General features: G+C 34.4%; 1 protein-coding gene and 1 long non-coding RNA gene across 2 annotated transcripts; one reads left to right on the plus strand and one right to left on the minus strand.

The window, feature by feature from the left end:
• Positions 1–15,668: 15,668 nt before the first annotated feature.
• On the plus strand, positions 15,669–18,071 carry LOC147076180 (uncharacterized). Its single transcript, XM_085941661.1, has 3 exons — positions 15,669–16,272; positions 17,154–17,248; positions 17,689–18,071. The coding sequence occupies exons 1-3, from the start codon at positions 15,936–15,938 to the stop codon at positions 18,034–18,036; spliced, it is 780 nt and encodes a 259-aa protein (XP_085797787.1). The 5' UTR covers positions 15,669–15,935; the 3' UTR covers positions 18,037–18,071.
• Positions 17,108–24,934, minus strand: LOC147076181 (uncharacterized). Its single transcript, XR_015069877.1, has 2 exons — positions 24,722–24,934; positions 17,108–17,654 (listed from the first exon to the last, which is right to left on the minus strand). It is a non-coding gene; the product is annotated as an uncharacterized LOC147076181 (long non-coding RNA).
• Positions 24,935–25,067: the final 133 nt, after the last annotated feature.

Here is a 25,067-nt window from a genome sequence, read left to right on the forward strand (position 1 = left end):
TGGTGAAAAGCCATTTAAATGTGACCAATGTAATTACTCGTGTATAAGATCTCGAGATATGAAAATACACAAAATAACTCATTCTGGTGAAAAGCCATTTAAATGTGGCCAATGCAATTATTCTTGTATCACATCTGGTGTTTTGAAAATCCACAAAATGACTCATTCTGGTGAAAAACCATTTAAATGTGGCCAATGCAATTATTCTTGTATCACATCTGGTGTTTTGAAAATACACAAAATGACTCATTCTGGTGAAAAGCCATTTAAATGTGGCCAATGCAATTATTCTTGTATCACATCTGGTGTTTTGAAAATACACAAAATGACTCATTCTGGTGAAAATCCATTTAAATGTGAACAATGCGAATTCTCGTGTATTACAACTACACGTATGAAAATACACAAAATGACTCATTCTGGTGAAAGGCCATTTAAATGTGACCAATGTAATTACTCTTCTATAACATCAAATAAGATGAAATTACACAAAATGACTCATTCTCGTGAAAAGCCATTTAGATGTGATCAATGTTATTATTCTTGTATAACATCATGTTCGTTGAAAAAACACAAAATTACTCATTCCGCTGTAAAGCCATTTATATGTGACCAATGCAGTTATTGTTGTATCCAATCTAGCGCTATGAAAAAACACAAAATGATTCATTCTGGTGTAAAGCCATTTAACGTAATATGAAAAAACACGAAAGCACTCATTCTGGTGAAAATCTATTTAATTGTAAACAATGAAATTACTGTTGTATCCGATCTAGCTACATAAAATTAGACAAAATGACTCATTTTGGTAAAAAGCTATTTAAATCTGACCACTGTTAATACCTTTGTATAACATCTCGTAACATGAAGAAACACAAAATGGCTGATTCTGACGAAAAGCCACTTAAAAGTGACCAATATGACTACATATCGATAATATCTGATAAATTGAAATAACATAAAATGATTCAATATGATGAAAGGGCTTTTACTATGATCAATATAATTGCTCGTGTATTGTTGCATTATAAAGTACACAAATTTACTCATTCTGGTAAAAAGCCTTTTACCTCCACAAAGGCTCCACATCTTTTTCGATGAAAAAACTTAATATGACTCATTCTGATGAGAAGCCATTTAAATGTGAGCGATGTAATTACTCTTTTATAACATCTGGTGTTATGAAAGCATACAAAATGACTCATTATGGTGAAAAGCTATTCCAATTTGACCAATATGATTACCCTTGTATGCAATTCGATAAAAATACACAAAATGACATATTTTGGTGAAAGCCATTTAAATATGACCAGTGCAATCATTATAGTGCACGCTCTAATGACATGAAGGCCACAAAGCGAGTCAATATATACCTATTGACACGACCACAAAATGCGTGCCATCAGCTAGCATTTTTCGCGACGATTTTATGACGTCACAACTATTTTTGCCCGATCGTGAATGTCGATTTCACGTCAAAGTACGTGGGCCTACCTCGAGGCAAAGCTCAAAAAAACATGTGATATGTCCCATAGTTCGGTTTGAGTGACTTACAGCCACTCAGAGTGAACTATGGATATTTTTTTCAGGCAGACCAAATGGTCTTATAAGAAAAATGTAGGTATTGAGAAGTCTAGAATTTAAGGTTAAAAGTAAACAATATTATGTGAATTACTTATGCGATATCATTAGCTAAATGCTGTAAACTAAAGCTAATTTCTAACTAATCTTCTTTGTATTATATAAAATCATTCTTTGCATAACGTAAAAATTTGAATCTCCGCGCGATAATGTCTGACGCAAAGCGCTATAAGATAGAGAGAGAGGCCTCTTTAATAAATGGGTCCATGCGAGTGAGCGAGGCACTCATCGTGATGGAATCAATTTTGTGAAAATACTTTCATTTATTAAAACATGATATCGGATAATGTTGTAATAAAAATCTACTGATCAGATATTTTAAGTACCGGCTGCGCATACCTAATGTAAATGATAAATTAGAATTATTGTTCGTAATAAAGTACGTTCGAATTTAGTACGTACTTATGTGGAAAGTAGATAAGAAAAATACGCAAGTTGTAAATTTAATAATGTAAGTCTTGAGGCACTATTATTTTGTTAATTTAGAAATAAAAAATAATTTAGATCTGTCAGCTAAGCCTTACAGATCGTTTTCAATTTGTAAAAAATGCGCTAAAACAGGTAATCTTTATCTCTAAATAGACCTCGTAAACTCATTCTTGTCGTTGGAATATCATTGAGATCTGAAACTTCATCTGTGCCTTATAAATATATTTGTATAGATTAAAGTAGTACTTTCTCCCTGAAGGAGGAAAGCGGCGCGGAAAGTACTGACTATAAAAGGCGACGTGAGATTAAATTTCAATTCACTCTAACAATCACAGTTTGTTTGCGTGGTTGATCGCGACGCGATATTTTCGTACATATTAATAATACGCACCGTTTTAAATCCATGATCTTTCTTTTCATAATATTATTATAATTCCAATACTTGAATCAAAACATATTTATATTCTGATCTACGTTAAAAGTACTAGTAGGGCTTTTGCGGTGATTATGAAATTTGTCCTACATTTAGATACCTGGAGGACGCTTGTTTCTAACTTAGTTAGATACTCGTAATTTTCCCGGAAAGCGGAAAAATAAACCGTTTTTCCTTAATTGGCCCGACGGTTTTGCACCTAGTCTGGTGGAAGGAGGCGAAAACAACCTCATTGGTCCACCTTTCGTGCATAAACACGCCCCGAAATGGCATGTATGGGCTTTTCTCACCTTTTCCTAAACTTTAAGTTATTAAAATATATGTTACGATAGCAGGTATCGAGACCCCCATGAGCTTGTATAATTTCTTGATCGGAATTATTGACGGTTCTTAAGATATTTGATGAAATCCTAAGAATAGGGGAGAGAGTCTTCACATCCCTGACGGGTATAAAAACCCGTGTTTTTCCATACAAAATCAGTCTACGGCTCAAGCATTTAGGGATAAGACCTAAACCCACGCTGCTTCTCGCGGAAGTTAACAGTTATTCGCGTTTTGAAAAATCTATCGAGAGATTATTTTCCGTCGCAATTCACGTGACACGTCATCGATTAATTGCGTCATTAGTAAACGACGCGACGGGAAATTATTCACACGTAGGTGAAAACGTCACTAAGTACGAAGTATTAAATACTCGAGGGTACATTCATAAAAGGAACAGAGTTTCCCAATCTGTATAGTCGGCGCCTCAATAATATAATAAGTGCGCAGCCATACCTATAAATTAAAAAAGATATAAACTTAATTTTAAATAGTTATATGCAATAAAAAAATAATTCTGCGATCTATATTTCGAGTACACAATTCGGTAAGTAAACCGAGTGACAGCCATCAGCTGTTTTTGACGTTTCACGCACGTGGGTGCGGAACGAATTTAAATTAAATAAATAATATATTGGACGTCATCCTATTATCGGGTGGCGTTTTAAATCATTATATCGCAATATTGTTGTAGTTTGTTCTCAAGTATCGTTTAGAACTCTTACTTGACTACCCTCTCCGACCCCGCGCTGAGCTAGCCTAAAGCAGGGGTTCTCAACCTGCTCTAGGGGCAGGGCCGATTGAGAATATAACGCCTTTGTGACTTTACCATGACCGGGGTCACGTCAAAATGTAAGTGGAAAATTGTTTTTTAATGCGGCATCTTAACACACCGGTGGCTGGACACAGGTATCCCGTGTAAAACGGCTCTTACACTGGCTGGCTAGGTACATTGCGATTCTTCTGAACGCAGTTCAATGAATGAAAGTACACAAAATGATTACTTCTGATGAAAAGCGATTTAATTGTGACCGGTGTAATGACTCATGTATTGCATCTCAGCTGTTTAAATGTGACAAAAGTGAAATAATCAAATTTCACATAAAATTTAAAGAGAATTGATGTTATTTATTGTAATTACTCATGTATTAATCGGATTCGGCGATGTTACACAAAATGGTACATTCTGGTGAATATCCTTTTAAATGTGACGAATGTCTTTCACGATTGGCACTTGTATGTATATCACGTGGTTTGAAAATACATAAAATGATTCATTCTGGTGAAAAGCCATTTAAATGTGACCAATGTGATTACTCTTGTATATAATCTAGTGCAATGAAAATTCAATAAAATGACTCATTCTGCTGAAAAACCAATTAAATGTGACCTATGTGATTACTCTTGTATACAATATATGCAGATGAAAAGACACAAAGCGTCGCATTCTAAGAAACTATTAAAATGAGATTAGTTTATTTCTCATGTGTGCGATAGTCATAAATCACACAAATCGTTACATTCTGTTAAAAAAATTATACTGTGACAAATATTGGTATAAGCTATCTATTTTAAACACAAAAAATTATCATTTTATGTTGGCGTACATACAACTATTTATTTAGAATTTAGATAATCGTTTATTCTCAAATTAAGAAGAAGTATGTTAATTTGAATCTGTTATTCGGTATAAAATTCTTAGTTCAGTAATTAATGGTTATGTTTATTATAAGCAATGCTATTAGTTGCCGATATATTTTATTCAAATTTAAGTCTTTTAATAATTACACAAAAAAAACATCCTGCACCCTTTTCTGAAATGATTTCTACAGATCATTCGTGTGAGTAATTGCGATGCCCTATTTCTATAATTGAGTCGTATAGTTCCTATATACGATAAGTCCACTTTGATGATATGTTGGCAAACTAAATATTTTCATTTAATACTATTTTATATTATTAAAACATATGATTGAATTTTATATTATGGTGGTGTGTTTTTTTATACAAATATTCAATAATTAGCTGTCTACAAGGTCGCATGGACTTATCGGCCTTTGGAACAAACCGCACTGTGGATTTATCGCCAATAGGAATTCATCGTGATTTTGAAACTCTCTTTTCATATGAATTTATAGCCTTTGGGAACCGATAAACTGAACGAAATTGTGGAGCGCTGGCGGTAGAAAAAAATGTCATCATTATCTTAATTTTGACCAAAAGTGGATTTATCGTATATAGGAACTATACGACTCAATTATTTTAAAAGAAAGACGATAGCTGCTCTTCGAATAAAGTGTATGAGGGTATAATACTTAGGTATATAACATAAACAGATTAAATTCAATAGATAATCGTGGAGTTTCTGCCAAAAGTTGAAATGTCTCGTATTCGTGTTATGATGAAGTAATTGCAAAATTTACATGTTCATGTTTTACATGTTCTCTAAAATCAGGAGTAATGCTAATTTATTTGTGCTTTATGTGTATGTTCTTTATGCAGGACCACCTTGATTTTTTTTCTAGCATACATAATATTAATGTATCTAGACACTCAATCCCTTGCCCCACGAGATATATTGGTTTCTGTGGAAAAATAGATACTTATTAGAAATAGAATAGCTTGTACTAATTACATCATAATATTTGATGTATAAAGCCTCAATCAAAGATATCGATTATTTATAACAAAATATTTTTTCCTCCAAAATATAAATAAAAAAGAATTACAAAATACGGATTAATTAATGTAAGTTAATAATATTTCATATTTGTTTTTTTCTTTTAATAACGACAACGTTTATCTTTATTTCATTACCTAATGAACTTCAAGAAAACAAAACTATTACTAGTTTAAAAAATAGCGACGCCTGACACCAACACAATTTGTCAATAAAAGTGAACCAATCAAACGTGCAACCCATTATAGATATTTTGGAACAAGGTTTAATGAGAATTGGGACTAGTCACGGAAAATAAAAACTAGAATTGTGATCGCAAGCAGTGCCTTTCTCAAAATGATTCGCCTTATTAGCAATCGGACTAGGTCTGACACAGCGTATGGTGCGTTGTTATGTTCTCTCAATTATTTTCTATGGTACGGAGTATGGTCGCAAAACCAAGAGATGTCACGGAGACTTGAAGTATTCCAGATGTGGCTGTATAGACGCATCCTCAAAATTTCATGGACTGACCGGGTGACAAATGTTGAAGTTCTCAATCGAATGACCGAGAAGTTCTGCGTAGTATCAAAAACAGGAAACTCCTGTACCTCGGCCTCATTATGAGAGGACAAAAGTATAGCATTCACTACTTGTCATTCAAGGAAAGATCAATGGTTAGCGTAGCAGAGAGCCTAAGAACCTCCGTGATTGGTACGAGTGCAGCTCCACAAGGTAGCAGACAACAAATCTAAAATCGCCTTGATGGTGTCCAACCTCCGCTAGGGGATAGCACGATAAGAAGATTAATCGTTTCATGTGTGTATCCATTCACATTTGTAATGTTATTTCTGTAATAAAAATTGCGCCCTAATTATTTGTTTTTTTTTTTTTAAATTTTAATAAACTGCTTGACATATCCTCAGAGTCTTTATGGCATAGCTCAGTCGTGCCGACCCGAGGTATCAATAATTTTATTTGTAGTTTAAATTTTTTTTTTTTAAGTTCAAATGGTCTGTAAAGGAGCACGGATCATATCGATAATAAAATGCACTATTTAACAAGTATTGTATTTATATTTTCTTTACAGTTGTTGTTTATACAAGGTTTAAATTCATTCAAGGTTAAAAATTCATACAAGGTTAAAAAGTTCGTACAATTATTTACAAAAGATCTTGTAACGCGCGAGAGTTTATTTTTAACTTCCCAACAGTAAGTGCTTAGCGGTTGAGCGAAAGATGCTAATTGAACCGCCAAGGGGTCCACAGGCCAGTACTCAGCGAGGAATGCTAATGGAACAGCTATGGGGTTCGCCGAGCCAATACTGAGCACTTCCTGTCACTGGGCCGCAGCGAAGGACTTATTTAAAACGCGGCAGAGTTCAAATTGCTTTCTCTCAAATTGATCATTTTTCTATACATTTTATACAATGGAATAATCTTAATATTAATTATACTATTATTTAACATCTCATTTGTCCGGTACAAATCACACATTGCATTTTTTTTTATATTTTTTACATATTATTGTTTATACAATTTAATTTGCATCTTAAGACATTTAATACAACAATTAGGGTATTACACCATTAAAATCTTATCTACTAAACAATTACTTGTTAAGCCTAAGTTAAGTCTTTTTATTTGAAGTTACGGTGTAGGCACTAGCAAAAGGCTAATGTGGAAGTATGTCAAAACGTCCCCCCTTTTCTTAAGGTTGAAACGTATACTCTGACCTCACAGCCATACGCCTTTTTCTCGTCGAGTACATGTTATTACAGCATCGGAAGTTGTCATATCTTAATTAACAATTATATAAACAGTATTTCCAGAGACGGAGGCTTGGTTGCATCAAGAGTTTGTAGAGCGACGGCATGGTCTTAACTACTGAGTTATTACCCTTAGGTTGAGGAGAGATTAGCAGGTGGTCATGCGTGATAAACCCTACCTGTCCATGAAACTAAGGTGAGATAACCTTTTCATCCTGATCAGGCTGCGCTACGCTATCTACTCGAGACGGCGTCAACAGGAAAGAATTATGATGCTTGCCCAGTCGAAGAGTTTTACCGGTTTTTGTGTATAAGGCTAGTCTGATATTGACAGCTGATGAATAACAGGAATGTTATTTTATTTATAAATAACACTGATACCCAGTTAATATATTTGATTCGAGATTATTTATAATTCAATTTGAAACGAGAAATGGCGAATTATAATGTCAAGCAATCTCTGATTTCATTTTGACATCTCAACAATGGATAACTCGTTGCCTGTGCAAAAAGATATGATCAGGCATTATAAAACTAAAGATGGCGCTGACTTGTCATTTTACAGAAATGTGTGAAAATTCATATTTTGCCCACGTACCCCTTAATCAAACCCTTTTGTCAAAATGAGTCATTCTGTGTCTATTCATACTACTAGATGTGATAGAAGAGTAATTACATTGGTCACATTTAAATGGCTTTTCACCAGAATGAGTAATTTTGTGTATTTTCATATTACGAGATGTTATACAAGAGTAAATACATTGGTCACATTTAAATGGCTTTTCACCAGAATGATTCATTTTATGGTTTTTCAATGAACTAGATGTTATACAAGAATAATTACATTGTTCACATTTGAATGATTTTTCACCAGAATGAGTCATTTTGTGTATTTTCATCGTATGAGATGTAAAAGACGAGTAATTACAATGGTCACATTTAAATGGTTTTTCACCAGAATGGGTCATTCTGTGTATTTTCATATTACTAGATCTTATACATGAGTAATGACATTGGTCACATTTAAATGGCTTTTCTCCAGAATGAGTCATTTTGTGTATTTTCATATCACCAGATCTTATACATGAGTAATGACATTGGTCACATTTTAATGGCTTTTCTCCAGAATGAGTCATTTTGTGTATTTTCATATCACCAGATCTTATACATGAGTAACTACATTGGTCACATTTCAATGGCTTTTCATTAGCATGGATCATTTTGTGTATTTTCAGTACTCCGGATTGTATACAAGAGTAATCACAGTGGTCACATTTAAATGGCTTTTCACCAGAATGGGTCATTTTGTGTATTTTCATTTCACTAGATGTTTTAGATGGATGGTCACATTGGTCACACTTAAATGGCCTTACACGAGAGGGTCTCATTTTGTGTAGTTTTAATTTTTTAGAATGAATACTGTAGTAGTCACATTGATTACATTTAAATGGTTTTTCACAAGATTGAGTCATTTTGTGTAATTTCAAAGAACTAGATTGTATAAACGAGTAATTACAATGGTCACATTTCAATGGATTTCCACCAGAATGGGTCATTCCGTGCCTTTTCATATCACAAAACCTTATACACGAGTAATCACAGTGGTCACATTTAAATGGTTTTTCATCAGAATGAGTAATTTTGTGATTTTTCAAAACACCAGATGTGATACAGGAATAATTGCATTGGCCACATTGAAATGGCTTTTCACCAGAATGAGTCATTTTGTGTGTTGTCATTGCACCAGATTGTATACAAGAGTAATCACAATGGTCACATTTAAATGGCTTTTCACCAGAATGAGTCATTTTGTGTATTTTCATTTCACCAGATGTTTTAGATGAGTAGTCACATTGGTCACACTTAAATGGCCTTACACGAGAGTGATTCATTTTGTGTAGATTCAAAGATCTTGAATAAATGCTGTAGTAGTCACATTGATTACACTTAAATACTTTTTCACCAGAATGAGAAATTTTGTGTAATTTCATATTACTAGATTGTATACAAGAGTAGTCACATTGGTCACATTTAAATGGCTTTTCACCAGAATGAGTCATCTTGTGTCTTTTCATGGTGCCAGATGCTAAACACGAATAATTACATTGGTCACATTTGAACGGCTTTTTACCAGATTGAGTCATTTTGTCTTGATTCTTGAATTCGGATCGCATTCTTACATAATTAACGGTTTCCGCTACTGATTTTTTATGACACGTTTTGTGAAGCTTCAATTGAGATAGCGAGGCAAAAAAATCAAAACAAAAACTGCACACAAAATTTTCCTTATTAAATGATTTTTTCTCCAACTTTATAACAGCTACTAATAATTCTGGATCTGTGAGGGTAGATTGTATTTGCTTACGTTTAGCAGTATGACCGATTATATTAGTTGTCGTTTCATATACGCCCAATTCTTTTTTAATGTCTTGATAGTCAATCTGTATTACCTCAAATGGCTCTAGTACTTCTCTCTCTGACAATCCGAGACTACTGGCATAGGTCACAGCAGTAGTTAAAGAAATCAACTAAAAGAAGGTGAAATATTTAATTAAAATCTTAATAATAAACATAGGAATCTTGACAACCATGGTAGATAAAATTTAGGGGAAATGGATACTAATGTTGATGAGTATTTCGCATGAGATTTAAATATATTATTAAGACTTAAAATATAACTCTAATAATATGGAATCTGACTAGATATTATATTCATTTGACCTTGTGAGGAATTATAATAAAACATTAGTCGTCCATATATGTTTACCAGAGCATCCTATTCCTAGCTTCGCTGTCGACCTATATATATTATTTAAGCAGCAGACTAGTATTTATAGAATATTTTGTAAGAAATCGAATTACAGGACATCATAAAAAAGAGAAACCGGGATTAGAATTCTTATGTTTGCTTAGAGGTTTTGTATCAGCTACATACTTTTCTTAGTTAAAATCAACTTCCTGTAATTTAGTATACGATTTAGTTTGCATTCCTATACCCGTACCTTTTCAACCTGTTACTTGACTTCGTAATGATGAGTTGTTTGAAGTGTGTAATAATTCCACTTTCAGTTAAAAGCATCTTATATACCTCGATAGATATACACAGCATCTCCTGCCTTATAAATAAGGATTAATTATATCACTAAAGCCAAGCCATTGACAAATTTTTGCATTCCTATTTGGAAACTGACCTTTATGGTTTAGGTTGAAGGGAGCTGAGAAAGTTTATATAATGACTTCATGTTTGGAGCATCAGAGAAATGGGAAACTATTAAATTGGCAGTCACAGTGTGTTGAATAAGGTAAGTGAGTTCTACTAAGTTGTTTATAGTTAAAATCGATTGAAATCGTCAGTTTTTTTCGCCCAGCTAAATTGAATTCGGTTGCTTATTCTTCTTCTTCTGTCGCAAACATCTGTTTTCGAATCTCAGTATACGGTTTCTCTGAGCCTTCCTATGGTGCTATTGTTCACTACCATAAAGCAGCACCGTCAGAAAGCAAGCGTTGAATAGGCGGCATTTGATTTTGACTGAGTACCATGGTCAGTCCCAGACATTGCGCATCGAGTTGAATGCTTCTTTAGCCATTCCTATTCGGATATCGAGCTTTTTTTTTCAGAGTTAACATCTTTCAAATCGTATGTGGATTATTTTAGATGAATAGATTGTTATATTTTATTTATTTAATATTTATTCCGGATGCCGTCAAAGAGTGCGACACTTCGTACCCTTGTGGCACAGCCTTAAGGGTTCCGTCGCCATGGCCGGCCATCCCTCACTCTGCAGCGGTGCTACAAGAACGACCTACGTGCTACAGGTCTGGCATGGCGGGAGGAGCGAAAATTGGCGATTGACCGAAGAAAGTGGCGCCCCAATACTGGGTCGTGACAAAGTGAAAGAAAAAGAAGAATTAAATTTGCCTACCTTTGCAAAATTCAATGCAATATTACTTTCATCAACTCGACAATGATGTATTCCGGCAATTTCTGAAAAAAAGATATTGTAACAACCAAATATTCGCTGATGTATTAACGATTCGTAAATGAAAGATGCTTCAGCAGAAATACGGAATTACTATATAAGTAAATCGGTCTGTATGATGAAACTACTGATATATGTGGGTGATAAATAGCCAATTTAAAGATTAAATTGAAAGGTAACAACTGCACCCTCTACTCCACGTTTGGTTATCTGTGAGGGGCGAGAAAAAACAAATCATTGAACTATTTCACGATTCAAAATGAGTCCATAAAATCTTTGTTTTTTGGAATCTAGTACGGATGAAAAAAGATGTGTTTTTGTTTCTGATGCTAAAACTGGTCAAGTGATTCAAGTGTTTACTCGAAATTACTGCACATAACTCTTTTGGCTGGTGGACTGGAACGATTTGTTGAGAAAATTTCGAGTCACGTTCCAGAACCTAACTACCTTTCGCGCCTAAGTGCGCGTACCTATCAGCCAAGTATTAATAATATTTTTATAAACTAGGAAGTCTAGATATAAACAAATAAAACAAAGTTTAATTCCTAATAATGTCAAAGAATCCGTAACATCACGACAATTATTACATAAACTGTCAGATATTATGTTTTTGATACCTACTTTCATGTTCTATATCTCATATGAAAAAGAAGACACTCTATAATCACGTACCCCAATCTGTGATGTTTAAATCAAAACAAACCTACGTACATGCATTGTTCAAGTTTTATAGAATTTTGTGTAGATACCTACTTGATATACTGGTTTCCATTCAGAATTAAAGCAACCGGGTTTTGGTTCCTCATGAAAGCTTTGGCTTATTGTGTCGTCAACATACTCCACTTTGAAATCAACTCGCTGAAAGTTGGTATCCGATTTTATACAGGGCATGTGTGTTGAAGGCCTCTGAAAAAACAATAATTAATAAATATTTTTTAAATGAAACAATTCGGTTATCAGATAAAGGTGCACCGTACTATCGGTATTGGCAGATCTGGTAGGAGATTGATTTATAACGGACATCATATGCGGGCCTTTATTTCGCCTGTAGTCACTGCATGATGACACATGCTCGAAGCGAGAGTACTAGCTGATGCATGGATAGGGAAGGTAACGGCTAATGGCCCGAACCATGGTAGATAAGAACCATAGCAAATACAATGTTTACGTACCTACTAAAACATTCGACAGTGTCAAGTTGTTCGTTTTGTTTTTATTAATAAAACATCGCCTTTCATTTATTCACTTTGAAGAATCGGAACGGTTGGTAGTTCAATGGGATATATAACGGTTGGATTTGAACTGTTTTATGTTATTTGAGCACTTAACGAAATGGCGTTGAATTGTTTAAAGTGCATTTTTCGAAAATGAATGCATTTAAAGTAGGTAGCACTCTCTCACAACTTATTTTATCACTCCTCCACTGCTATCTGAATACTTTACTCAGTAGGCGCCTATTGTACTATAATAGGTATGTTTTACGAATAGTAACTATACTTAATAGGTATTACTATTGTATTGCTCCTTATTGCAGAAAAGACAAGAAAAATTTAAAAATTACCTATGAAAATTGTTTTATTGTTCTGTGGTAATGGTGACAGCTAAAAATATCAAAATATTCCAATGTTTTACAGTTCATTCCGTCACTATAATCATTCCCCCCATCACACGATCAATATTTATTAAAATAAAAGTAGGAACTTACCCGATTCACTTGTTCCGAATAAGAACAACCCTGTTGCGGATCTTCATAAATGTCTTCAATAAGGTCAGACTTGATGTCAATTAACTGAGTATCTGTCTTCAATGTTATTATCGTCGGGTCTGAAACAATATTCTGAAAAACAAAATATTATGTAATAAAATCAAGAATATTTTTAAGAAGACCTATAATACGTGTGAAGCTCGACCACACACTTGAAGGGTCTCAGCTCCTACACTCCGCAATGTGGACATGGTGTGTCTGTCGTTATCTAATGTCAAACTTCAATAAGAAGGAGTATTTTAAAATATAATGACAACCAGCATATTGCAAACAATAGTTATCTGCAATAATGTTAAACTGTCATTACATAATACTGTCTTAATAATATTTCTTTCTTTCTAAATGTCACGTTGTGAACGTCTTAAACTTATAATTTGTAATGTCCACAATATGTAAAATAAATTGAAATTGATCTAAATCTATGTTCATCAAAGAATCCTAATCCTATGTACAGTGGCGCACCCAGGATTTAATATTGGGGGGGCCCAAGGAGGAGAATGTAAATTAGTCCGATAGGCTCTTTTTCTTCTTCACAGCCTAATTTCTCATTTGTCGGTCTTTTGTCTATTGCACTCGGTGTACCTACACCCTGGTCCCCACATCCTGAAACGGGCCCTCAGGCTAGGATATTTGGTGGCCCCCTACCTACTGCTAAGGTTAAAGGCAGTATGAAACACTAAATTAACGTTTTCCAAATTGTGTATTAGTTCAAATTAAGGGTACTTATAGAGTGAATTATTGGCGATTTTTAATACATCTACTTTAATAATGGAGCTGTCGAGTATTGACACATAATAATCAAAACATATATTGCACAATTATATAAGTAATTGAAAATGTTCATGGCCATGAAGTATAATAGCTTACTTTAATATACTACTACGTTTGTACTATTAAAGCTAATTTATGATGTGTGTTTATCTCACTTATCTGGTCAACCCGACACGCCACCCCCCCCATAACCGGGCCCACCAGCTAGAGCTCTGTCAGCGCTCCCAAGCTATGACCTATACCACTCCGGAATTCTGGTGGACACATAGAATTTTTTGACAGTTCCATTAGGGATTGTATTTCTAAAAAAACCCGACATTTTCGAAATTTTTGTGTTAGAAATTAAAATCTAAGAAATTTTTCTATAAAGGTGCTGGTGAATTACATTCTAATAATTTTTATTTTGGGGGGTGCCAGGGCCCCCTGCCCCCTCCCTGGGTGCGCCACTGCCTATGCAACTATAAGTGACGACTTACATATTTTTAGCAGCAGACTAGTACTTCTTTCTGAGTGCAAGTCACATAACAATTTTGTTTACAATTTATTGGAATATTGTGTAATTATTTGCTTTACTGGTAGGCATGGATTGTATAAATAAAAAAATAATATAAGTTTGATCTTATGACGATAACATAATATTATAAAGTATAGTAAACAAATTGAAAATGAATATGTGCAGGTGCAATTATACCCGCGCACATCCGCGTTTTCTCAGCCAAAAAAAACAGTATTATCATTCCTAATATCAAAGCACTCGTGACATATTGACAATTGTTACATAATTTGTAACAATTGTGGTAGTAAGCATATTACCATCTACATATCTCGTAATAATATCTCTTATGAAAAGAAAACTATAACTTATATTCACTTGCCCCGGTGTGCGATTTCAAAGTGGAAACAAACCCTCTGACATAAAATTCTTCGTACCAGAACGTAACGCATGTTCAACTTTCTTAGAATATTGTGTACCTACCTGATTTACTGGTGTGCATTCCGAATAAAAGCAACCGGGTTCTGGAACCTTGTGAATGCTTTGGCTTATTGTGTCTTCAACATACTCTTCTTTAAAATCAACTCTCTAAAAATTAATATCAGTGTGTTTAGGGGCCTTAGGAAACTACAGTAATTTATTTATAACTACATTTTAAAATAAAAAAATCGGTTATTTGATAAGGGTGCACCCTACTAACGGTATAGGCAAATCTGGTAGGACATTGTTCTAGAAAGGACATCATGTGCGGGCCTTTATTTCGTTGCACCCACCGCATGAATAAACATACGTTAAGTGAAAGTAGGTACTGAATGTTGCATGGAAAGGTTATCAACTGAGGAATGGGGACGTCCATTGTACATGGGATTCAGTATGGCCAGAACCATGGCAGTTAAAAACCACAGCGAACAAAATATTTACGTATTGAGACATTCAACGTTGGTCAAGTTGTTCGTTTTGTTTTTATTAATAAAACATCGGCTGTCATTTATTCGCGTTGTGGAATCAAGACAGTTTAAATCAATGGGATATACAACGGTTGGACTAGAGCGGTTATACTATTTATAGGAAGGCTCATTATGATCCTATTAGGATCAGACAAGGTCGAAAGAAAGAAATTAGAATTCGAAGATTTTGTCTTCATTGGTATTACTGATTATTCATATATTCGAGTGTTGACAGTTCAGTCCACCCTTAACAGTTTTCACACGATTAGTATTTCTGTAAGTATTTAAAATAAAACTACCTACCCGATTCACTCTCTCCGAATAAGAACAACCCTGTTGCTGATCTTCATAATTGAATGGGGATTTGACGTCTTCAATAGACTCAGTCTTGATGTCAAGTAGCTCAGTATCTCTTTTCAATGTTATTGATGTCGGGTCTGATATGCCGGCGCTCCATTGGCACGCAAGTCAGACGATTTACAGTCTTCGGACTTTTTTTTCGCGTGGAGCACCCCAGGTCTGCGGACTTTTTAATCCGCAGACCAGGCTCGTTGGATTTCAAACATGTTTGATATTTTACTCGCCGAGCCGCTGAAATTCGTACGTTCACCACGCTTTACCGTCACATTATTTATATCTATGCCGACGGACGACAGCGCCATATATTAGTCTATGAGCGCCATCATTATTTTACTGTCATTCAAAGTGTTCGGACATCGAAAACAACAATGGTAGATCTACGAGTGCATTCGAAAAGTTTCTTGGAAGATTTTATTAGTTGTTTTAAAGACAACCCGTCGTTGTGGAAGACGACCAGCCCACTATACAAGAATCGTGATGCCAAGTCCTTGGCGTATGCGGAACTTTTGGAAATATTAATCAAAGTGGAGCCGCAGGCAACGGTCAACGATGTCAAAAAGAAAATACAGACATTGAGGTCGGGTTACAGAAAGGAGAGAAATAAAGTAAGGACATCATATCGAAGCGGAGCCGGCACAGACGCAGTATATCTACCCAAACTGTGGTACTATAAAAATTTGGAGTTCTTGAACGACCAAATGGAAGGTACGTGGGAATGCTTTAAAGCTATTTATTATACACGTGCAGATTATGAAATTGCCGTAGCTCTGAAAGTGACATCGCATTAGATTAGCTACTATTAAGCAATTAAAACATACAGCTATGAATCATTTCTAGTCACAATAAAATTACTTATTCTTTGCTGAGGTAGGTAATAAATAATAATAATATATAGGTACGAGGGAATGCTTTAAAGCTATTTATTATACACGTGCAGACTATGACATTGTCGTAGCTCTGAAAGTGACATCGCATTAGATTAGCAACTATTAAGCAATTAAAACATACAGCTATGAATCATTTCTAGTCACAATAAAATTACTTATTCTTTGCTGAGGTAGGTAAGAAATAATAATATATAGGTACGATCATGGCGGTGGAAGCGCGGCTTATTGAGTCGTGGTCGGGTCCCAGGTTCAAATCCTGGGTCTGACAAGTACACATTGAATTTCAATTTGTGTATGAGTCAGAGTATGGACCTAATATGTTGAGCAAGTGGCTGACATCCATTTCTCGTAAAAACAAAATCTGTCAATACAAACCTCCACTCCGTGGAGGTCCATATTATGATCGGACATGGTCGAAAGAAGAAGAAAAGAAATGATCATAAAATCAAAAATCGCTCGAGTTAGGTTCCTTCAGAGACAATCAATAAATCGTCAATCATCAATCAAAATTAATGGTACAGTTTGGTTATGAGGAATACAGCGGAAAACACATTTTGAAAATACCCGATATACTGGATTACACCAATTATACCAATATCAATATTAACCGTATGAAGGAATGGGTACTTAGGGGAGAGATAATAAAAAACAAGTTTGAGTATTATGTTGTATTTTAACAATTTACATTTTGTTTTACAGAATCGAGCTCAATATCCAGCATGGTGGACGATTTGGAAAACATGTCTCCTGATGAGAGTTACTCCAACTCGTTAAACAACGAAGATTGTATTGAGGTAAAACATTTTAACTAAATTGTTACATTGGTTTAATTTATCTATTGCTTATCATACTTTCTTGCCATGTGACAGCCCCGGTAGTATTAAAATATTTTTTTGGTGCAGGTATTTTTAATCTGCCTTCGTCTAAACGTTTGAAAAAATCAGATTTTCTCAGTACGCCTCCATCAGAAATACGTCCATTTGTTCCAACATCAACATAAATAAATTCATAATTAGCATTTGCAATCGCCATCAAAACAATGCTGTGGAAATGTTTGTAATTATAAAAGTGGGAGCCGGCGCCTGCAGGTGGCACGATTGCAATGTGTTTCCCATCAACTGCGCCCAGGCAATTTGGAAATTGCCATTTACTATTAAATTCTTCTGCAATCGTCTCCATTTCTTCGTGCGTATCAGGGAACTGCAACAAAAAATAATCAACATTTTATTTACAGATAGAATATTCGCCTTCAACATCCACGTTGTCGACTACTCCAAGGTCGAATCTCAATAGAGCACCAAAACCCCCATCGTTCAAACGAAAAAAATCGAATGATAGCGCCAACAAAGTGTTAGAATTAATCACCAACAAACTAAGCAAGACTGAAGATGAATTTGATGTTTTTGGCAAAATGATGGCCATGAAACTACGATCGATGTCACAGGGACAAAGATTGCTGGCCGAGAAGCTGATGCATGAAGTTGCCTTTATGGGACAAAGTGACAAAATAATGCCAGCAACTACTGTTCATACTCAACCAGTTTATCGTATATTAAGCAAAAATGTACAAAAGCCGGTATAATAAATTAATGTTTTTTGTATGAATAAATATCTTGTAAAAATATTTGTTTTTTTGTTTGTTTTTATGCCTATAAACCTTAGCTTAAGCGATACAACAAATGGTAAGTATTTGAGCTATGTTAGCAAACCTATATTATTATGTGGCCTCATTTAGAAATCAAATTCCATGCTTGCTTTTCGAAGAATATGACTAGTATTACAATACATTCAACAGGAATAATTAAGCAGCTTGCTTACAGCCTATATGGAGAGTCCTGGCTAGGTACAGCATTCTAATGGTCTATTGAATATTTAGCATGTCAACGATGGCCTTATTTGTGACTATATATATACCTATCTCAAATGCATCTTGTCTGCCATTCTTATGATGTTGCCGTCTATGATTTATATAGGTAAAACAATCCACTAAACGTTCACTTTATAAGACCAACCAATGTCTACTTGTTAATGATATATTTGTAAATTTGCCCAACTTTATTAGATGACGTATAATATAATACACACCTTGAAATATTCTCCTTTCAAAACGTCAATGATGACTTGGCAAGTTTCGGGAATTATCTTGCCCAGAGTTTGTCTTCCAATCGCAGTTCTATAATGCAAGTCAGTGAATGTTCCGCCGGCAGCCAAAAATCGCAGGGTTGCACATAATCTATCATGAGGAGAAATAGCTTCCCTCATCATAGTATTTTTTTTTTAATAAATGGGGAGACCAAATTATACAGTTCTGTGTATACATCCTCCGACATTCGCAAATAATTGCGGAAATCGCTCGGTTGCAAACGCAATTCTCGTATTAAATTTGTGTGGGATAATGTCGTTCGTTTCCTTATCCAATGTTTCACCCAGTATTTGTGTACCCTTTGCTTCGTTATTACATTATCTGCCACCCAATAACCCAAAAAACATAAAACGTTGGTATCATTTAACGCCATCACGATTTAACTGTCAGATATACGTATATTATCTATGCTGTCAAAGTCGACTGTTTTACTCGTCAAATTAATTATATACTCGTTTCGTTGAACGTCTGTTGGCCAGTAGCAGAACGTTGAAAAATCTGAAGACTTATTGTCGTCGGACTTTTGGCTCGCCAATGGAGCGCTGGCAATACAATATTCTAAAAAACAAAATATTACAGTAAATATTTATACAGTACATTATAATAGTACAGTAAATTAAAAAATATTATGACAGTGTTTGCAGCAAAACTAAGTGGGGTTATATACGGGTGACGTAGGCCGCTCGGAACTGTGTCGCATTTGCACGCAGTTTTTATTACACAAAATACATACACTGTTAATTACGTCTGACGACGCGCATCTTAAAACTAACAATACTACGACCACAGAAAAGAAAATAAATAGAACTCCGATCTCCTATTCTACAAACGTTTGAAAGTGAAGCAGGATTTTAGTAGTGTGAGTAAATGTGTGGACGCAAAAAAATGACCTTCGTAGCACGCACAGAGCCGCATTATTGATGACTACTTTCAGTAGAAAGACTTAATACGAAACATATTTTAAATACTTACATATTACTAATATTAGTGTTTTAACGCGTTTTTAAATTAACATACATACTTATTAATTTCACACACAATTAGGAATATACTTTCTAGAAATTAAAAAAAGGATATTAATTTGGTTTTTTAGAAAGTATATTTATATGAAATGAATGAACATAAATAACACATTGTACAGAATAATTATGAAAAATATTAAATATAATTATAAAAATCCCATTCAACTTATACGTCACATAATATATAAGATTAAGTAATAACAAGATAAGTACAGCAATATTTACATACAACAGGTAATTCTATATAGGTATAACATTAATCGCATTTATAATAATATATTAACAGAAAGCATACATTTTGTCTTATACCTAACTTACTGTCATCCATCAAACACACATTTTATTAATGGTGTGGGTTGAAAAAATCAATCTAATAAACAATAATGATGGGACCCATGTAGGGCTTCCAATTATTATTAACCAGAGGAAAATTACTTACTATCCAGTTAGCGGTTAGTTTGCTTATTTACATTATTTACAATATATTTGTATACAAACAAAATTATTTACGGGCAAGACAAGACGTGTACCTACTCAATTTAGGGGATTAAGCAAAAAACCCAAAGCAGTTGTCGATATCCCACAGCTCTATAGATTTGCCGTGGATATCTAAGCCACGCGTAATCCTTAAAGACCGCCGCGCTATTATTTATTCTATGGAATTTGTCTCACACTATATCAATAACAATAAAAGTAAGCCATTTAAAGGGTAAGTAAGTAATAAAGTAATTTAGGCAGGCGATTTTATTACTTGAGTGAAGACTGAGTTGTTGATTATTTGTTACGACGCGACGTTTTTGAAAAAGCTTTCACATGTTATGTTCGCGGTTTGTCTCTTTAGTTCATATACCTACTAATAATTATATAATAATAACCCGGTTTTCGGTTAGTTTACATATCCGCGGTTACCCAGTTAGCAGGTTTCAGTAAAAACAGGGTTGGAAGCTCTAGATCTATTAACACGCTATTCATTTTTCGTATACAAATATGAAAAACGACGGTACGGACGTAAATAAGAAAATATTATACACGATTTATTCAATCGAGACAGGGAGAAAAACCAAATATCAACTTTTTTGACTTTTCTGTCGCATGTATAATGGAAGATCTCTCTAAACATGGCATTATCACTTCCCTTCCGACTAAATATAGGTAGGTACACAATACATCTACGGTGAGCAATAATACATAACTGAAACATTTAATGACTTCAAAATAAAGTGATAGTCAGCAATTACAAGGTTTTGTGTCTGCTTATGGTAGTCGAGATGGATATCCAAAACAAGGTACCTATTTGGAATGATAAAAAGATCATGGCTATTGACATGACCCGGCTCACGGCTAGCTCAATAATGCTACCGGGTCGTCACTGAGGAGACTAGTGATGAACTAGGAGAGGTGGATCTCCTTTGTAGTATCACAACTTTTGAATTCCCAAATAAAACTCTCAGCTGGTGTGGTGCCGAATTTATCCAGGTACCAGAGTTCACGGTCACACAATAAGGTTAACTGTCATTGTTCCCGTAATTAAATCTCATTAAAGTATCAGTAAACTATTTATTTGTTCACTATAGGATCTCTGTGAAATCTTTCACAAATTCCCAAAAAGTCACACCTAATTCAGAGAATGTATACGCAGATATTCTTTGGATATTTTTAATTCATGAAATATTTTCCCATAAGAAAGAAAATATAATTTATTCTTTGGTCACACAGTATTAGGTTTATAAAAAGAATAGAATTTATTTTATTGTTGTTTATAAAGTTTATTTATGTTCACAGCATGTTTACAAATATTTATTTGTGTTTACAAACTTGTTTACAAAAGGTTTGCTTAATGTTTACAAATTTATTTACTAAAATTTGTTTGTATGTTTACAAATTTATTTACCAAAACTTGTTTTATAATTATGTTTACTTAATAAAGTTTCAAAAATTTATTTTATAATCCCGAAAAGATTTGTAAAATTTATTATTACAGACTGAGTTTATTAATTTGTTTTTATAAAACAAATCCGATCGCGTAATTTATCCCGATTACGTCACCTCGTATGATGAGTAATGAAAAATAAAATTACTCCGCGAGCGCGTCACTATCGTCAGATACGTGGTATTCGTGCTACGTTTTAGCGGCCGACGTCACTACCGACAGATACGAGATATTCGCGCTACGTTTTGCCCGCCGAAGGGGACTTACTGGTACGTATGAATCGCGAATGTATTGAGAACCATGTCTCACAACTTTGCAGTGAGGACTGCTGCTTGCTGAAGATCGCTGGTGAAGAGTGTAGAAACTAATGATTTTACGGGAAAAGTGGTCGCCTTTTATACCCTTCGGATAGAGGTTTAACAGGAAACAGTCCGTAAGGGATAGCAGATGTATATCTTTCTCTCACGGGATAAATTTACGTATATCTCCCGTTCTTGGCAACTTTCTGATAGAGATATCTTCTAATTTAGTCGGGTTAAATTTACTCTACTTTATTTTCGCAAAATTAAGACTTAATAGGGGTGTTTCAAGCACCCTCTAGAACATGTCCCTTAAATGCGCAGTTAGGATGACGTAAGCAAAATAGTTGATTTTATATGATTTTTCGTGTTCAAACGAAGGGGAAAGTTTCTAGCTTTCCATCGAGGTATTGGAATAAGTATTCGGGTACTAAATAAGGGAATGGCAGTCTTTAAATTTAAAATGTCAAAACGAAAGGTTGACACCCATGTACTAGTCCTTTCCACCACTCTTGGCCTTTTTAGGCCAATAGAATTTTACTAAGTTTTAATAAAACTGTTTGGAGCCGCAGAAACTTTCTCAGTCGATATTTACCTTTCGGACGAACATTATTACATGAAAATACTATACTATTATACTTAACATTTCCACTTAAGTATATAAATGCTTAATTCTAACAAGATGTTATACACGAGCAGTTACTAACTTATTTAATCTTGTATGGTAGTTTTTATGTAGTAATTTGAATGCAACCTTGAATCTATTTTTGTCTCGCGACGTGAACCAGCTGGTCGGTACTTTTGACTGAAATAGATTTTCTTTAAAGTTCAAGGTTGAGCGATAATTCGTATTTTTAGTTGTGATTTTTGATTCTTTTATTACTTAGGATGCGATTAAGATTTGTTATTGTTTATGGGTAGAAACCCATCTATACCAGAATCTTAAGTTTTTCCAATTGTTACTTTTACAATATTCATTATAGTCAGTGAGTTATAGCATTAACAAAATCTATAATTATAATTACGCGCCTATAGATATAGGTACGCGTTTACAGTATTTTTATAACGGTAGTTAGCTTCTATCTCGTATCGATAAAATTAGTATTAAAATTCTTTATTCATAATTATACAGTATATAAATTTATAAATATTCAATTTTCTTTTCCAATTTTCATACACTCCATTATTGCTATAAAAGTTATTGAAGCATGTACTTGCTAAATTTTACGTAAACAATCTCTTCCATAACTTATTTTCTAAGTTTAATGGAGATTTCCCGGAAATTATTTCCAAAATACATCGCGCTGAGCTTACGCGGTGTGACATTTCGAGGCCTGTGGTCACAGCGTTCCAATTACACTTTAGCAGTCTCGATTTTCGGAGGCGAAATTTTTTTACGTAAAATTTTATTACATTTACGAAGAAAAGATTAACAACATACATTTTACTTCCTATTACTAAACGATTACGTTACTGGTTACCTGTTCAAGGTCTCTTTCGACCATTTCTTCTCTGCTTCTTCCATAGTTTAGAACCATGGGACTTATATATCCTGTCTGAACCGTGTCGTGAGGTTGTCGCAAGGCTATTGAGAAGTAGAATTGACTACAAGGCTAGATTTGTATAGTTATGTCGTTAAACCATACTCTGCCACAAACACTAACTGAAGGTCGGCGTTTCTGCTCGTGTCACTATGTCAAAATGCCGACGGAGATTAGGTATGTCGACGTAGTTTTAAAATTTGAAATAATATAGCTAGCCATGTGTTTTTTTTTAATTCATAATCGGCGGCAGTGCGTAAGGTACTGGCCTTCCATCCCAGATGATGAGTTCTGGGTTCGATCCCGGTGAAGTCAAAATATATTTACATAATCTTATATGTAAATTCCTTAAGCCTGGGAGTTTTACCACTATTATTGGGCTTCACGGCCTGTTATGGTGTTTAATAAAGAAACAAATAATAATTATAAAAAATAATACAGCCCCTTTATAAACATTATATATGTATACAATACTTATGTGTTTACGTTATTTCTTGATAATAGAAAGTAACATTCAGACCATCGACATCTAATTCAAATATAATTTTCTACAGTAAATATTTTACTATATAACTATAACAATACTAACCTAACATGATCTTGATCTTGATCCCGTGGAAATCTGTTATGCCAAAAGTCAATTCTTAGTATAATATCATTAATTATTCATAAAATATTTGAAATCGTTAAACTTTGTAATTTGTGTGTTTATCTCTTCATTTTGTGATTAAAATGAATATTGACAGTAAATAAATGCACATTTACCTATGCATATTGCATACGCAACTGTATAAATCATTATTATAAACAAAACAGTTATAATTATTGATTATAATAAATATTATCTAATATTCCCTGTCTGAAATGCGGCCCTGTTATTCAAACAAAACACACGTATTATATGCATACAATGGTGTGCGTCGCACTTTCCAAATACACCCAATATTGTTTGTGCGTCGTCAAATACCACGCGTAAAATTAATTTTAATTCATGTTAAGATATTGACATATATATTTAAAATAACAACAAAAATATGCTTTCTTGTGAAATGTAGTTGCGCTGTTTGTTTTATTTTTCATATTTGTATCGCTACTACAACCTTTTACTGAACATATTGCCATTTTCAATTTTAAATTAACATAAAACCGAGAGCACTGAGGCAGTTGTCAGACCGACGCACAAGTTTAGAGTGACGTTTTCTGAACACGCGGTTTAAGTTTACCTTACTCGAGATCGGTTGCTTGCGTAGCCTTACCGGTTGGGTATTTCAGTTCCCTATATTTCTGAGTTCCCTGACTACGACATACAACAATCCGTTATGAAAAACTAACCTTAAAAGTGTATCCGGCCTCGTCAGTGTCCTCTTGCTTTATGTAGGTAAGTAGTTGGCTGTTTGAATCATGATCCACAGGTACCTCAAACCATTGCTTTCCTTCTGCAACAGGTTCGGAGTCTTCTCGTTCGCGTTTAATGTCCATTGTATGCATGCAATTGGTCATCAAGTTGATCGTGGCACACAGAACGTAGTAGGCGAGACTTGACGTAAGCATTTCACCATAGACAAAAATAGTTAGCCGTGCTGCCACTTTCGCAATATTATAAAAATTAAATACAAAACTAAACTTCCTTTGGTACATCTCCACAAGCCGCCTTCCCGTTATAATATTCCTAGTCCAA

Source organism: Rhyacophila brunnea, unplaced genomic scaffold (assembly GCF_057557595.1).
Source record: "Rhyacophila brunnea isolate RB1 unplaced genomic scaffold, BYU_Rbru_1.0 scaffold_13, whole genome shotgun sequence".
Classification (NCBI taxonomy): Eukaryota; Metazoa; Arthropoda; class Insecta; order Trichoptera; family Rhyacophilidae; genus Rhyacophila; species Rhyacophila brunnea.